This window comes from Mus caroli, unplaced genomic scaffold (assembly GCF_978045245.1).
Source record: "Mus caroli unplaced genomic scaffold, Mus_caroli_1 scaffold_8, whole genome shotgun sequence".
In the NCBI taxonomy this organism is placed as follows: Eukaryota; Metazoa; Chordata; class Mammalia; order Rodentia; family Muridae; genus Mus; species Mus caroli.
In genome coordinates this window covers 8,452,335-8,469,138 of record NW_028227263.1, presented here as the reverse complement: position 1 = coordinate 8,469,138, position 16,804 = coordinate 8,452,335, and the positions used below count along the sequence as shown (strand labels likewise).

At 47.2% G+C, this 16,804-nt stretch overlaps 1 protein-coding gene across 4 annotated transcripts in view; it reads left to right on the top strand.

The window, feature by feature from the left end:
- Mgmt (O-6-methylguanine-DNA methyltransferase) overlaps positions 1 to 16,249 on the top strand; it is a 245,144-nt gene extending 228,895 nt beyond the window's left edge. For all 4 annotated transcript variants that reach the window (XM_021169031.2, XM_029480221.2, XM_029480220.2 and 1 more), the window contains 2 exons: positions 9,370 to 9,509; positions 15,946 to 16,249. In XM_021169031.2, coding sequence (XP_021024690.1) covers positions 9,370 to 9,509; positions 15,946 to 16,155 — 350 coding nt within the window. In that variant the 3' untranslated portion in view covers positions 16,156 to 16,249. The remainder of the gene's footprint in view (positions 1 to 9,369; positions 9,510 to 15,945) is intronic.
- Positions 16,250 to 16,804: the final 555 nt, after the last annotated feature.

Sequence of the window (16,804 nt, the reverse complement as noted above, 5' to 3'; positions counted from 1 at the left end):
GTTTTAAGCCAGACATCTGTATTAACCCCACAACCACCAAGACTCAGGGACCTATGTTTCTGATTGGTGTCTTTTCATTCTCTGGTTCTGCTGTTGAGACCGCGGTCTCAATGGGAAAAAATTTTCCCATTTCCTCAGGAAGCTGACACTGATGTCTCTTCTTTAATCGTAGGGAGGGTGAGCTCATTTCAGCCCTAGAGATTCCATCCTCAGGAGGTTCGATGTTACAAACCCAGCCTCTTTAATTGTGGGGCTCTCTGGTTTGTAGTTTCACTTAAGCTTGTGTGGATTTTTTCACTTAGTTTTGGCTTTGGTTTGGCTTTACTTTGGAGGATCATCAGAGACCAGTACTGGAGACTGAATGCACGTCAGTAAGCACTCTACTACTCAGCTGTTAGCACACCCACCTCTCCTTTCACATTTACTCTACTGACCCCACCACCACCTGTTTGTTTGCCCAGGCTGGCCCTGTACTCCTTAGTACAGTACTCTAGGTAGGCCTTTGGATCTTTGTTCCTCAGCTTCATTAGTCACTAGGATTACAAACCAACAGGCCCAGTTTGGTGTTGTTATTTCTACCTCACCCCTTCAGCTATCTCAGGGCCCCTCCTGGGTGGATACTCTGTCTCTCAGGATTTATTCTTCTGGGGACTTTGCCCCAGTGTGGCTACCCATCTTGAGTTATGTATGTGATTGTGCACCATGCATGTGTCTAGGCAGGGACTTTCCCTAAGTACTTATGTGTCCTCAGTCTTACCACAGCACCTAGAATGAGGACAGACGTCAGTAATCATGTGTCATATGATGCCAGCTGGAAAGCGGCTGTTGAGATGGGCAGGTAGATGTGTGTTCAACAAGGCAAAGCAAGATGGATAGCACAGAGGTGGATTTTCTACACAGCAGAGGTTGGGAAGGACTCAAATATTAAAAATTCAATTTAAAAATCATCCTGAAACGTGAAAGAAATAAATTTAAATTAATCTAAGAGTATAAATAGGGACACAACAAAATTTTCCTCTTAGGAAATAGGCTCTTTAAAATAAACTAACATCTTTAAGACTAAGCCTACACAATTAAACTGGATTGAGGATTGATTGATTGATTATTGATTTTTTTTATATGTGAGATGGACAGTGTGTAATATCATCATACAATGGAATAATCTTTATATATTAGGCAGTGTATAATATCATATAATGGAATGGGATGACGTATACAGAACCTCAGTAGTCTGTAGGCTTTACTGAGTTGAATGTCTTTACCTGACATCATTCCCAGGAACAGCTGATAATCCCGAGTCTTTCTTGTTCTTTCCCTGGGTTCCACCCATCATGTTGGGAGTTCCTCAGTTTTACCAATTACTTCAAATGACTAGCTTTCCGTTTCTTAGATTTCCTCAGTCTTCCTTTTTCCAGTTAATTAAGTTCAGCCTTTACCCTCCCTACCCCCTTTCATAATGTTCGGGTTGTTTTCATTCTTGTTTCTTAAGATAAGAGCTGAGATTGTTAACAAGCAGTCTTTGTCTTCTAACACAGATATTGAATACTATGAATTGACCTCTGAGTGTTGCTTTAGCTGTATGCTATGAACGTCAATATTTTATTTCATTTGCATCCTGCCCAAAGTATTTTTTTTCCTATTGTTCTTGTCTGTGGTGTGAGTGGGTATTTTACTGTTTGAGGTTGGTAGAGTCTCTTGCTACCTTTTGATTCTTTTCTAATCTAATGGTGTGATGGTCATAGATGATTTATCCGGTTTTATTTACACTGCATGTATTACAGGTTGTTATATGATGCAGGATAAAGCAAACCCTCTCTCTGGATCAGTGGCTCCATAGGCGCTTAAAAAGAATATGTATTCTTGAGGTACCAACAGTAGCCTCCAATAAACATCTAATGATCTGTTGGTGGGCATACTGACTGGTGTTATGCCACCTTGACACAAGCTTGAAAAGGAGAGTGCCCCAGATGAGGAAATGAGGTTATAGGTAAGCCTATAGGACATTTTCTTAGTGATGAATGGGGGAAGACCCAGCCCATTGTGGGTGGTGCTTCCCCTGTCAGGTGGTGCTGGGTTCTATAAGAAAGCAGACAGAAAGTCATGTAGAACAAGCCAGTAAGTATTCCTCCATGGCCTCTGCATCAGCTCCTGCCTCCAGGTCCCTGCCCTGTTTGAGTTCCTGTCCTGACTTTCTTCACTGATGGAAGTGTAAGCCAAACCCCCTTTCTTCCTCAAGTGTCCCTGGTCACGGTGTTTCATCACAATACTAGAAAAGGAACTACGATTGTGGTTCTGTTTCTGAGCTGTTCCTTCTTGCTGATTTTCTGTCTTCTGACTTGATGGTTGACTGAGAAGGTGTTTGAGAGCTGAAAGGTAATTATGCATTTCTCTAATTCTCCTTTCAGTTTCCCCAGGTTTGAGTTCATGTATCTGGTAACTTTGCTATTAGGCTCAAAACACACAGGATGGACACGTTGCTTTTTGAAACTTTCTACCTGGGAATATTCTTTACTTCTAGGGCTTCTTGGTCCCATATTAATTGTCTTAACATTTGTTTTCTGTGATCCTAGCTATGGCTCTCATTTGAAGCAGGTTTCTGTTAAACAGCAGGTATTCCTTCTTTTATTTGTACCAAAAGTGTCTGTCTCTCTTTTAAGATTTATTTTTATTTATGTTTATATGTGTAGATACCCACAGTGGCCAGAAGAAGGTTCTGTGTCCCCTGAAGCAGATCATTGTGAGCCACCTCACCTGGGTGCTGGGAACCAAATTTCAGTCCTCTAAAAGGACAGAAAGTATTCTTAACCCCCGAGCTGTCTCTCCAGCCCTGCCAGTCCTATTATTGGTGTGCTTAAGCCATTTCTACTTGATATGGTCAGTCACTGCTGTGTTTGAGCTTGGGTCACTGATACAATCATTGCTATGCTTAGGCTTGGGTCACTGATGCAGTCAATGCTGTGTTTGGGCTTGGGTCACTGATGCAGTCAATACTGTGTTTGGGCTTGGGTCACTGGTGCAGTCACTGCTGTGCTTAGGCTTGGGTCACTGATGCAGTCACTGCTGTGTTTGGGCTTAGGTTCAACATTCTATTTGTTCTCAGTTTCTTTGCACCTCTCTCCCATCCTCCTTCCTTTGGACCTATTTTATCAACACTAAGGATTTTTTAAATTTTATATGCCTTTTTACTGTCTCTTCTTTTTGTAGATTTTTCTCCTGATTGTTATAGATATTGCAACACTCGCTTTCTGTCAAGTTAAAAATCTACCTTTTGCCATTTTTCATGGGGTGTAAAAACCTCATCCCCACAGAGACCCTCATAGCTGAGGAATGAAGAGAAATGAGGTTGGTCACCTCTCAACACAGGTGTAGGACCTTTCTGCCAACTGACTGTCTATAACCCTTTGTGTCTAGATATGTTGAAATCTTGTTGTGACCATTGGTACTTGCAGATGTTAAATGTATTGTTAAACGCACACACACACACACACACAGAGAGAGAGAGAGAGAGAGAGAGAGAGAGAGAGAGAGAGAGAAACTCCTTAAGAACCAGTAGGTTGATATCTAGCCCTGTGTGCCCCATCTCTCTCATCCTGTTTAGTTTATGATGTAGGGAGAGGAGCTTGGGCTCTCCTGAATGCTTGGAAAGTGATTTATCCAAGATACACCTCCAGCCCTTTCTTAGTTTATCCTCAGACATGATCCTGCTGGATAGCCCAGGATCTTTCTGCCTTCCCAGTAGCTGGAATCACAGGCCTGTTTGCCATGTCTGCCCATGCTGCTGGTCTTGTGGTATTCTCAGGTTCCCTCTTGTATCTCTTTTCTCTGAATATGGGGGCTCCTACCAGTGGGTTATCTCAGCTTTTCTCTCTTACCCAAAACCTTCTTCATATGTTAATTTTATTCCTAGGGCATTTTAAAGACAGAATTCTGGGTTGCCAGTGCCTTCCCTTCAGTGTGGTGAAAATGCTGCTCTGGCCTGGCATCTCTCATAGAACCCTGTGGCTGTTCATATCGCTGCCCATTGTAGAATGAGTTCTTTCTCCTCAGGCTCCTTCTCTGTTTTTAGCTTTCAGCAGCCTGGGTAGGGTCTACTTGATCAGGGCTTCTCGGAGTGTGTCCTGTTTGCAGTTTACTCTGCTCCTTGAAAGCTGTTCTTTAAAACTCTTTTCCATTCCACTCATCCTCTCCTCCTACTGGTGATTAGACACGAACAATAGATCATTTGACTGTGTCCAGTTAGGTTAGTCCTCACACTTCTTCTTGGGGAGTTTTGTTTGCACTAGATAGGATTTCTCAGTGTTCAGGTGGGGATACTCTTGACTCATCTGCAGATCCTTGACCCCTCCCTCACATACCTCTGCTGTCATACGGGTCTCATGAAGAGCAATTTGTAAGTCAAGTTATTGACTGTTTGGAGCCAGACTTTCTTCCTGTTCATTCTTGAGAACTTTCTGCAGAGACCTTGTGCCTTGCGTTTCTTTGGAGAGCGTTTCCCCTTCTGCAGCATCTGTGTGACATAGCCTTTCAGGTTTTGTCAAATGAGGCCGGCTTCGGCCTGAGCCTCAGCCTCAGCCTGGCTTATCTTTCCCCAGGCATTAGACATGTTCCTAACCATAAGCATGCACCTAATAATTGTGGATTATAGTCTGATCATCCTGAATATTATGAGACTCAGCCATGGCACACCCAAGATAAACAAGTAAAATAGAATTTTTAAAAACTCTTTTCCTCCACAGCCTAGCCTAGCTAGTGCCTTCTGGTTCTTGGGGCTCCCCTTTCAGTACCCTGGAAACAGTCTGGGCTTTGTTCAGATTCTGCTGAAGACTGCTCATGCCTTAGCCCAGAGCTAGGGCCAAGCAGCAGAAAGACAAAGAGAAGGAGAAAGCCCGGGCTTTTACCCTCCCGCACACCTACATCCACCAGAGAGGGTCAGCTATTCCTCAGGATGCAAGTTCCTCGGGCCACCACACCTCAGCACCAGTGTTTGATATCGAGCCCTGTGCTGTCCCCCCAGTATAGTATTTGGGGGAACAGTGGAAAGACAGGGTCCTGGGAGATCCCCCTGCTCTTCTGTTAGTCAAGGGAGCAAACCTAGCCTGGGATGAAGGAAAAGATGTAAACTGCTCATCATCTTGGTGATATTTCCTCCATCTGCCTGCTTCTGGTGACATCACAGCCCTCACAGAGCTACTGTCTATATTCTGCCAAGTTCCAGAAAGGTGTCTGATAGGAGGGACTGGATGTCATGTGCCGCCACCTGATCTCACCTCTCTTTGTTTCCATGTTTTAGCTTCATTTCTCAAAAACTCACTCTGGAGGCTCCTGAAAATTGGGTATCATGAGTTCAAATGGCTGTGGCCTGTGCCAACTTCAGTAAAGTTCTCTATGAGCTACCCTTTGCTGCCAAGGGAGCAGTCTCTGGGCAGGACCCTGTGTATGGCACCTGTGCCTCTGCCTGAGTGTTCTCTCCTTAAAGCCTGGCCCTGGATGAACTAAAGGCTCAGTTCTGAAAGATGGCATCTTCCATGGGTGTCAGAGCTGTGTGAATGAGAGAAAAGACCCCACCCATGCCCTTGGCCATGCAAGCCAGACCCCAGAGCAAGGCACTCTAGGGTAGGGTCTAAGCTAGGCCTTGAAGGCCCGCCCTGTGACTGTTCCATACTCAAGTGGCATGTAGTAGAGACAAAGGCTATCTAGGCAGCCCCTGGGATGATTGGTGGAAGCCCTGGAAATAGTTGGCTCAAGAAGTAAGATGGGCGGAGCCAGACTGCTGCTTCCTCTCACTGCATCCCCAGTGTGGGGTCTCCCTTATTAAAAGTAGCTGAGCTTCAGGGGTCTAAGTCCAGGAGTTGAGATGACTTTTCCTTTTAAGGCTGTACTTGCTACTCCCTTAGCATGCATCTAAAGCCTGTGCCTTCAGCACAGCACCAGTTTGGGAAGCAGCATCCTTCCCGCATCTGAGGACCTCAAGACCAGGTACTGTTTGATAAATAACTCATTTTTTACTTAGGTGGCTTCATTGCATTACAAGCCACCAGAGCCATGTCCTTCAGAGAGGGAGTTTGAGGTACAGGGGAGCTTCCAGCAGAGTCGTAACCCTAGCTACATCGACATGACAAGGCCCTCGGGGCAGTGGAGCAGGCTGGGGAAAGGAAGAATTTGAAAGGGACATGACAGAGGGGCAAGCTTGGAGAACTCCACACTGTAGCATGCAGAGACCATTTCCCACAGCATTGGAGTCACTGGCTTGCTCCCTGTGGAGAGGCACACGGGGGAAGGATAGATTTCAGTGGGTCCCTTAGGCTATACAACATGACTTGGCCAGCCACCAAGGATTTCTGTAGCCACATCAACCTTCAGAAATTGTGTTTTCTGCATTAACATTGAACTCAGTGATCATATTTGCTTATGACTGAAAGATGATCCTTAATGCAGAAATACCAGCCCCTCCTTACACTTAAGTGCAGAGTGAACCTGACTGTGCTCGCCTGCTCTAAAGCATTGTCTCCGAGAGTGGCTTCCACTAATTAGTGCCTTTGCTCCTTACAGGGTGAAGGAGGATGCTCAGGTACATTTGAAAATGTCGTGCTTGACAATAAAACACTGCTTCCTTAGAGCCACACTGCCTAGTGCCATTGTTCTCAACCTGTAGGTGGCAACCCCTTTGGAGATCAAATGACCCTTTCACAGGGGGTCACATATCATATATCCTGCATATCAGATATTTACAGTAAGATTCATAACAATGGCAAATTACAGTTATGAACTATCAATGAAAATTATTTATGGTTGGGGGAATCACTGTAATATGAGGAACTATGATGAAGGGTCTAAGCATTAAGAAGGTTGAGAACCACCGGCCAAGTGTATCATTGCCTAGTGTGGGTTGTAGGCTGGTTAGGTAGAAACTGGTTACTAGTCCTCAGGATACAACTACATTGATAGAGTGAGAGTGCCTGGCTAAGATGCACAGTACCCTGGTTCAATCCCCAGTACCATATGAAATGGGACATGATGTGCATGTCTGTAAATTTTGTATCTTGAAGGTAGAAACACAAGGGTCGGGAGTTCAAGGCCAGTCTGAGCTAGATGGTAAAAACAGAAACTTTTGTTGGTGTGTGTGTGTGTATGTGTGTGTGTGTGTGTGTGTGTGTGTGTGAGAGAGAGAGAGAGAGAGAGAGAGAGAGAGAGAGAGAGAGAGAGAGAGAGAGAGAGAGAGAAACTGACAGCAAAGCTGCAAGTGAAGCTGTCAAGGTGGGCCAGTGGTTAAGAGCACTGGCTGCTCTTCAGGGGACCCAGGTTCAGTTCTCAGCACCCACATGGCCACTCACAATATTCTGCAACTGCAGTTCCAGGGGATCCAACACCCTTTTGGGGCTTCCATGAACATGTGGTGCGTATACGTCTAAGCAGGTAAACACTCATACAAATAAAATAAAAACAAGTATTTAAAAAAAAACAAACATATTTGATAATCTATGCTGATATCTGAAGATATAAACTCTCCAGTCACTTACACACCTGGGGCAAAGATGCTTGGTGACCTGACAGTCCTTGGTCCGTGTCCCTATGGCATGTTGGTGTGACTGTTTCTCACAGTTACACTGAAACCAGTTAGACTATCTCTTGGTTCAATCCCAGTAGGTTTATTAAAACATTAGTTTGTTCTGGAAAACACCAGCCACAATCCTCTCCATAGGCCACAGTACAGGCAATAGACCACTGGATCTACACCCTCTGAGAATGCCCGGGCTGCTTCTGCCTCTTGCAGTGTGAGGCTGCCACTGCCCCCTCCTCAGGCAGCTCCCAGGGAGCCCTCAGCCTCCCTTCTCCTCCTCTGCCCACTTCCTTCCCTTCTCTCAGACAACAGTAACAATAAGTATGATTAGCAAGGTGATTTCAAGCCCCTTTCAGAGGGCAAGACAGTAAACAGAGCTTGTTTGCCTAAGGAACCCCTCCCAGCACCCAGCCACTCAAACCTCGCCTGTTAATGAACCAAGAGCCGGTAATGCGGTTTCTTCAGTTAAATTGATTCATGAATTTTGAAGAGAACATTATCTAATGAATTTTCTTTGAATAGAAAGCAATTAAAAGGACAAATCAGTCTGATTAACCCCAAAGTCACCCTCCTGCCACAAATGCTGTACAGTTTGAAATTATATCATAAAAAAACTAGAGCACATTTGCTGTGTCTGTGCCCTCTGCTAATCCATGTAAATTAATGAACAAATAAGTTAATTTCTTCCATGACCCTTTTCTAGTATCACCTGGATTATGCTGATGTTTAATTTGCTTAATGTTATAATAAAGACTAAACAGGGTTTTGGTTTTTTTTTTTTTCCAGTGAGGTGATTATCATTCCCTTCAGTTAAGAAGTGATTTTTATTATTTAACACGCATGTAAGGGTGTGTTTCCTTTAAGGACTAACTCACACTCTGCCAGCTTGGCACCAAGAGTGCCAAGCTCTGTTGAGGTACACACTCCCAGGGTCATTCCTGCCCATGGGACCCTCCCCTCTGTCATTCCCTTCAGAAACTTCTACCCCAAGTGTTGAAGCCCCAGGGATGGAGGATGTGGCTTGGCCTCCCTGCTCTCCAGCCAGCGTGTCTCCTCTGGAAGACAATAGGAATCCATTCGTAAGAGACTCCTCCTTGTATTCTGGGCTTATGCCCTACTCAAGATGCATGCAGGGAATGATTCCCAAACCCAGGGGCATCAAAGGAAAGGAGATGACCATACCTTGCCCTAGTCATTTCTGCTGCAGAACACAAAATGCATGCCACTTGATACAGCTAGTCAGAGAAAACAGGGCTGCTGCCTGCTGCCTGCAGCCAGGGTCACCCTACAACCTGGGCATACTGGTGGAGGCATCTGGCATTCACAATGGCACAAGGGCTAGTCCCCCTCACTGCCGAGTGTGGACGGTTACAGAAGGGTCCCATCCAGTCCCTAGCTATGTCCTCCTCTATCTCAACCGAAGCTGGAAATTAACCAGCAGTCCAAAGGCTTCCTCATAGGTGGGCCGGCAGGGACTCCTCGTGCTTGCTAATTGAACTGTGTGCAAAATGCTCGCCTGCCTGTTCACAGAAAGAGCATCACACACAGCCCCACATGGAACGTGGGGAAGCCGGAAGGAAATTAAAGATGCGGGAAGCCTTCAGAGGCCCGCCTGCTTTGTGCCTGCTTCACTCTCAGCTCTCCTTGCCTGTGCCACGGTGACAGAGCACTGTGTGGAGACCTGTGTTTTAATTGAGTATAACAGTTCTATTTGTGCCATTGCATTTCCTGCTAGGGGACTGGCAGCTATTTATATCCGAGCTGCTGGAGCCGTTTGTCCAAATCACGTCATTCTGTTTTCTTTCTTTCAGATTCATTCACCAGACAGGTGTTATGGAAGCTGCTGAAGGTTGTGAAATTCGGAGAAATGGTTTCTTACCAGCAATTAGCAGCCCTGGCAGGCAACCCCAAGGCGGCTCGTGCAGTAGGAGGAGCAATGAGAAGCAATCCGGTAAGTTCCGCAGATGGGCAGCAGGCCGGATACCTGCGTCGCAGGGCTTCAAACCTCCCAGGGAGCCAAGTGTCATTTGAGTACATGTATTTCAGAGGCCAACTATGCAGCTGGGATCAGGGCTTTGGGTTGGCAACTGCTGTGACCGAGACCTCTTTGTGTTCCAGCCACATGAGCCACATGTCATAGTAGCCCCTACCAGAGAGGAATAAGCCTAGGGAGTGACAAGCAGACAAGAGGGCAGCCTAGTGACTCCCCACGGGAGAGTCCCCACACTGGGTGCCTGTTGTGTAGCAGCACATTCTTCCATACGCTGGAAATACAACTGGACATCCAGAGGACAAGAGCCCTGTGGCACCTACCTTCTTCGAAGGTTTTCATGAAATAGTACAACCCTATCTCCCTGGGTCTCTGGGGTATGATGGCCCTAGATGATGTCACCTTGCACCATAGATGTCTACTGTCCTTGGGTGTTAGCTCCCCAGGGAAAGGCTCTTCCCCTCAAAGCTCATCAGCGTTAATTTATGTTTCTTCCTACCACACTGTCAGAGTTTATTGAGCATGGGGTTCCCAGCCCACAAGAAGACCATGCTTTTAGACACACCCTATGGTTCCACAAATGCAATGGGGATTTTGGCTCAGCCAAGGGCCAGCACAGCCAAGGGCGAGACCAAGGCCCTACTTGCCTGTGGGCCTTGTACCCGTGAGAAGTCATGTCATCACACAGTCCTCGGAGAATCCACACTGCCTCCGGGGTCCCTGAATGTCCCCAGCAGCCTCCCTTGTGGCAGTATATGTGTACTGTCATGTTGATACAGTTATGCCAATCCCAATATGATAGAAAAAAGCTACTTGATCAGAAACGTACCTCACCTAGAAGGGACATTGAGGAATGAACAGTCTGCACCTCTTTGTGGGGAAGGGGCATGTTATAGCCATGGGGCTCCTTGAACTCTCTCTGTAGACCATACTAGAACTCACAAAGATATCTGTCTCTGCTCCCTGAGTGCTGGGACTAAAGCCATGCATCAACATACCAGGCCACAAAGCATTAGATTTGGCAGAAGACAAAGAGACAGCTCCAATACATGTGTTCTGCGGCTCTGTGCAATGCCTCAGAAGAGCAGAGAAAGGCAAGATATTTTCTGCCTTTTTCTGCTGCATCCCAGTGGCTACTGTTTTAAACACACATTAACCACTCTGACCTCTGAATGGAGTAGGTCCTTCTGCACCATCCCCTCCTCACCCCCATCTGAACCCCTCCCAAGGCTAAGGGAGAGGTGTGGACATACATTCCCCAGCCCACGCCTGCAACAAGACACATGGCTTGGTATTCATCCACACTTAAGTTGGGAACCACGTTGTTCTGTTTTGCAAAGTTTCCCGAGTGTACTCACATGAAGTTAAAGATAGCCCCATCAGTGGGTACCAACATCACAGCTTCAGCTCAGAGTGCAGCTAACACCTCTGCTGTAAGAACAAGCCCTGCTGTCCAGTGTACATGCTGGTAGCCATACGGCATGCACTATTGTGATGAGTTTTCATCTCACACTACCAGAAACTGATATGAGGAGGAGATCCTGAAACTTGGAGAAAAGGCCTGGACAGTGGTGAGCTCTGCCTGCCTGGTGCCCATCTTGGTAGGTGTCCCCACTGACAACAGGGCCAAGATGGGGGTGGCTGTGTGTGTTTACCCCGGTGCTGCCAAGTTGGAATACGTTCATGGAAAACATAGTGCTCGTGTTTCTCCTAAATAGCAGCACTTGTGCTGTGAGCGAGAGGTTGTGGAATGCCCATCGCTGGAAACTGTCCCGCATCATTCCTTTGGTGGCTTACAGTAACCATGGCCTCATGCTGGCTGGTCTCACAGCTGCCCATTGCTGGGTTATCCCCTTCAAGAATAGGAGATGGGTTTTGTAGGATGGGCGTCTCCTCCATCCTGGAACTCAACTTCTCGAAAGTCTTTCCTCAGGTAGGACTCATTGGCCTTGTCAGAGACAGGACAGTCTCTGGAAGGCACCACACTACCCTGCATCAGGGATGCCCAGCGCCAGAGGTTCCTCACCACCATTCCCACACACACCTTCAGAGAACCCCCTTCTGCCACATCCTCAGACACAATTTGCTAAATGTAGTTCAGAGGCGATCAATACAAGCTCTGGGAGTTTCCCACCTTTTTCTAAACAAACACATTCCTAAGGAGTTAGTTTATTCGCAGATTGCCATGAGCACCATTGACCCCTGAGTCCTGTTCTGCCATTCACCCAGATGGCTGTTGATAAAGATTTAGCATCATGTTCTGAGTGTCAGGGTTGTCAGAGGAGCTGAACCATTTGACCAGAAGAAAAAACCGCACCGGGAGCTATTGATTACAACTTCTCGGTGTCACTTGTTCACCAGGATTTAGGTATTGATGAGGCTGCGAGTGAAAACAAGCTTTCTCCCTTGTGGGCTCTGCCCAGAAGAACAAAGGCAAAGTTGGAAAAAAAAATACTCAGCCAGTACCAGAATCAGAGGGATTCCATTATTGATTGCAAGGCTCCTTCATGTTATTTTTGTTGGAGACAAATCTATGGGTTTGGAAGTTTTATAGCAGTTGAGAAAGGGCTGGTGTGAGTGATGGATCCAGGTATTGGACAAATTAGATTTCACAGCATGAAGATTTCAATGAAGCTGTAATACCATGGGCTCCTTGTGTATCGATAGCAACCACATCGCATGTAGCAGGGGCTCTCAAGAAGAGGGCATCAATGATACAGGCCCTTCAGATATGGTCATGGGACCCAATAAATCTTATGGCTGCATACCTCCTGCTAATCTGACGTGAAGCAGGGCCCATTTTTAAAGGTGAGTGTGTGAGCAAGTCACTGGTCCACAGTGCATTCTGAGCCAACGTCCTCAACACAGCACTAATCCACAGAAGGAAGCAGGGAGAGGTATGCATGCTACTCACTTTTAGAATTCCATATTCCATTAAGAGGGAAGAAAAGAGTCAAATGGGATGACCTATCAAGTGGAATGGCGGAATGTACATCTAATAGTGGTGAGACCAGGTTAATTGGCACACCTGCACCAACCAAAGCCAAGGGTTGGCATCATGGCCCAGTCTTCTAACTCTGTATCACATTGTATTCGCTTTTTTTGGTTTTTTGGTTTTTTTGTTTTGTTTTGTTTTGTTTTGTTTTGTTTTGTTTTGTTTTGTTTTAAGAAATCAGCCATAGTAATGTCCCATTCTCAAAACCCTTTATGGGTCCTTTAAAGGTCAAGGTCAGATGCTGTCCTCCACACACACCTGGAATTCCACTTCTCATCCCATGCAGCTCCTGTCTGTAGAGTCAGCTCTCTCCTTCCTGGTCTTCATGGCAGTCGTCCTTAAAATTACTCATAGACCACATCAGTACATGTCATGTTGATAGCCAAACTTGCAGTCAAAGCAGGATAGTGTCTGTGAGGTTGAAAGTCACGTCCTCTACCTCCCAAGCTTTGTCATAAAACAGCAGTGATCCACAGGTCCACAGAGTCCCATCGCCATGTCAATCACTGGACAAGAGAGGCATCAGGAAGACAGGCAGCTCCAGACTCCTGCTGGTTAGAACTGGTTTTGCCTTCTAAGAACCTGGTGACCTTTATGTGAGTTCAGTGCCCTTGGCCTGAGGTGTTGGAGGGCTGCAGGGGGCCGCATAGGGAAACCTCACATCAAACATGAGAAGCTCCTTCTTAGGCTGAGGGACTGGAATGACCCCATCTGCTGGGTCATGTGTGTTGCACCCCAACTAGAGCACGCTATGTTCAGCAGGCCAACCATGTGGCTGAAGGCATGGTGGTGACCATGGCACACATGGCTGCCCACAGGAAGACTTTGAACAGCAAGGAAGCAGCAACAGTGGGATACACTGCTTCTGAGATACAGAGTTCAATTTCTCAGGTATCTGTGCCAGACGGCTTCCTCTAGACCATAGCTGGCCAGAAACTGCTCACTGTGTCCCACTCACTTGCCATGGTAGGTAGAAAAGGCAGGGGTGCATTGTGGGTAAAGGTTTCTGAGCCACAGGGAAAGGCTGAAAGGAGAAAGATGGGATATAGATGGTACTCGACAGTATCTGTACAGTCCTTCCACTGGAGCCCCACAGGAGTGGCTGTCTCACCACAGCAGAACATCAGAGATAACCTCAGACTTGCATCCCCTGTCTGCATGTGTCAGGGCAGCTCAGAACCTTCCAGAACGAGCCCTGAGCCTCCAGAGCTCACTGTAGCAGGTTCCCAGACCTCAGGTTGTGTTCACCGAAACTTGCCATCTCCCACAGCAACCACTGTAGCTATATCACAATCCATGTTCCCTGGGCCCCAGTCACAGTGAGCTCTGTGGGTTGCTGACACCACAGTGGCTGTGTGATTCCTCCTTTACCTCTAGTTAAAGCTGTCCCAGGAAATACCCATTAGGATCTCAGGGCAAAAATGTCTATTGAATCCACAGCATTCTCTCTAGCAAGCACATAAGGATGTTCCTTGCTGGGGCAGATGTGCAGCCATTCCTGCCAGGCTGAGTAAAGTCATACTCTGACACTGTTGCCCAGGGAGAGAAATGAGGCGAGTCCATGTGGCTGCAGGCACTGTGGGTTCCTGAAGGTTTCATGGGGATGTCTGTCTTTTTCTGCCCATGCTATGAACCAGTCAGGATTAAAGGTACAAGGATGAAAACCAGATTGGAGGAGATGGCACTGCCCTGACATCTTCCCAGTGTTTCCCTCCAGGATGAGATCCCCTCACCAGCCCTGCCATCTCTGACCACCCTGGCTAAGGCATACATTGACCTTTTTGAAGGAAATCAGGGTACAGGTAAATCTACAGACATGCTGGCAGTTCTCATCTCTTCCTCCCCTGCAGGATGGGAGCCAGTGAGGCCAGACATGTCTCTATCCACAAAGCAGAAGGGGCCCAGTAGCTGTCAACCCCCGTAGATGATGGACCATGGAGCCTCAAGCCATATAGCCCAGCCACCTGCCTAGTGAACTAGGCAGTTATCATTTCCTGTGGACCACTGCTAAAATAAGCACACTCCCTATGCAGAATCCTATCCTAGTGACTGGACTTCAAAGAATGAAGCCTGGACAAGGTCATAGCCTTGTGGCTACAGGTTGAGCATCAGAGTCCCTTTGGTCTGAGCATTGCCCTGGAGCCTGGGCTCCATGAGTACCTGGCATCCAGATCTTTTGGACCCCAATGAAGATGCCTGCAGGTTTGCATGGTGCTGAGCCAGGAAAATGGTGGGGCAGTTGCTACCATGGGGCGCATGAGATTACAGACCCCTGTTTTGGAGTTTGTTGGAGTCAATAGAAAGAAACACCCATTTTGATAACTCACTGGAATTATTCCCCCTGTTCTTTGATTGGTGTGACATATTGCATAGCAGTTGACTAGGCGAGTGGCTCAGAACACATAGACAACACCACAGCCCAAGCATACATGTGCCTGGCCATCATCACCCTTGGTCAGGTCTGACCGTCATCATCCCCTTGTGTGCTTGATTCCACTAAGCAGGGGCCTCCCTTAGAGTAAATCCATTATGTCACAGTAGAAAAGCATCCATACTTAGCTTTACTCACACCATTAAGGATTGGCGAGCAGCCTTGGTACGCCAGACCATCTGAGTTGGGAGGCTGCAGCAACCCTAATAAGGAATTCCTAGTCTGGGGGGCTTGTTGAGATAGAGTGACCCACTGACCATACCCGGCTCTGGGTGTGCTGCCGATGGCAGTGTGTCCAGGGGAAGGCATAGACACTGGACCTTGTGAGACGCCATATTTTCCAGAAGGGAAGGGAAAGAAAAACTCCCAATAGCAGAAACAAGCTTGGCCAGCTTTTCCTGTGAAGGGAAACTAGGGAGTATTTTGTGCCATCACAAACCAACCACATGTATAGCTAAAGGCATGCTAGTGTTCAAATAAAACTTTATTTTAAAAGAAAAGCGCAAAAGGTAGACAACAGCAAACCCTTAGCCATGGTTTGCTAAACCCTTAGGTGAACTGGGCCTGTTGTTATCCTTGAAGATTCTAGCTACAGCTTAGCGATGACAGAGAAAGTTGTTTCCTGTGTAGAACTCAGAAATGATGTTTTTCCTTCAGGAGGTGAACTTGATAAATCACTTCCCAGGTGCAATCTGGCATCCTCCTCCTAAACCTGGATCCCAGGAATCCCATATCCCACACACACCTCAGAGCAGGTATTCCTCCTCCACGCCCCGAAGGATACCCTCAAGGCCTCTGTAGGGTGCAAAGTAGGGATACTGAAGCAATCAACTGGCATCGTCGCCACTGTGCCAGCAGCCTGCTAACTGCAGAGCTACCCGGTGGTGCCGGACAGTCACGGGTGAGACCTTGTCTATAGCACAGAAACCTCCGCCCAGATCCAGACTGACAGTGGCACCCCTGTTTTTCAGGTCCCCATCCTCATCCCCTGCCACAGGGTGGTTCGCAGTGACGGTACCATCGGCAATTACTCCGGAGGAGGGCGGGCTGTGAAGGAGTGGCTTCTGGCCCATGAGGGCATCCCGACCGGACAGCCAGCCTCCAAGGGCTTGGGTCTGACTGGAACCTGGCTCAAGTCATCCTTCGAGTCGACCAGCTCCAAGCCGTCTGGCCGAAATTGAGTAACCATTTGAATGACACAGAGATGTAACGCGTGTCGGAAACGGATGTGTGGTGGCACCACTATATTAAAAGAGCTGCAAGTGTCCTGGGGGACGTGATGTGGCTGCCCTTTCTTGTTTCTACATTTTACAGCAGAATGAGTTCAGACGACCCACCTCGAGTGTGTCATCAGTTCCCTCCTCTGACATGGTTATTGTTCTATTTTTAATGCCCATTAAAATGGGGGTGAGCAAGGAAGGCCTGATGAGCCTTAGGGCCCCTTTGTATGAAGGGAGACACATCTGACACCTGCAGGCAACAGCTGGCTACCCCAGCCCATCCACACTAAACAGCTGACCCCACCCCGATAAGGCCCCCAAGTCATCCTTCAAGCTATTTACCCTGTGGAGATGGCAGCCCCCATTCAGGCCCTAATCTCCCACCCTTACTGGCTGGAGGGGAGACAGGCTAGCAAGCGAGTGCTTTGTTGGGGGTCTCAGCATTGCTCCCCCATCTGCCAGGAAAGTGTCTTGTATCCACGGTGGATGCAAGATGATTAAGCAGAAAATAAAATAAAATATTACCATCTTCCAAACACTGGTTTGGAAATGCAGAATAGCAGCATTTGGGACACCCCCAAATTCCAGCTCTCCTTTCTTTCCTTGTCTT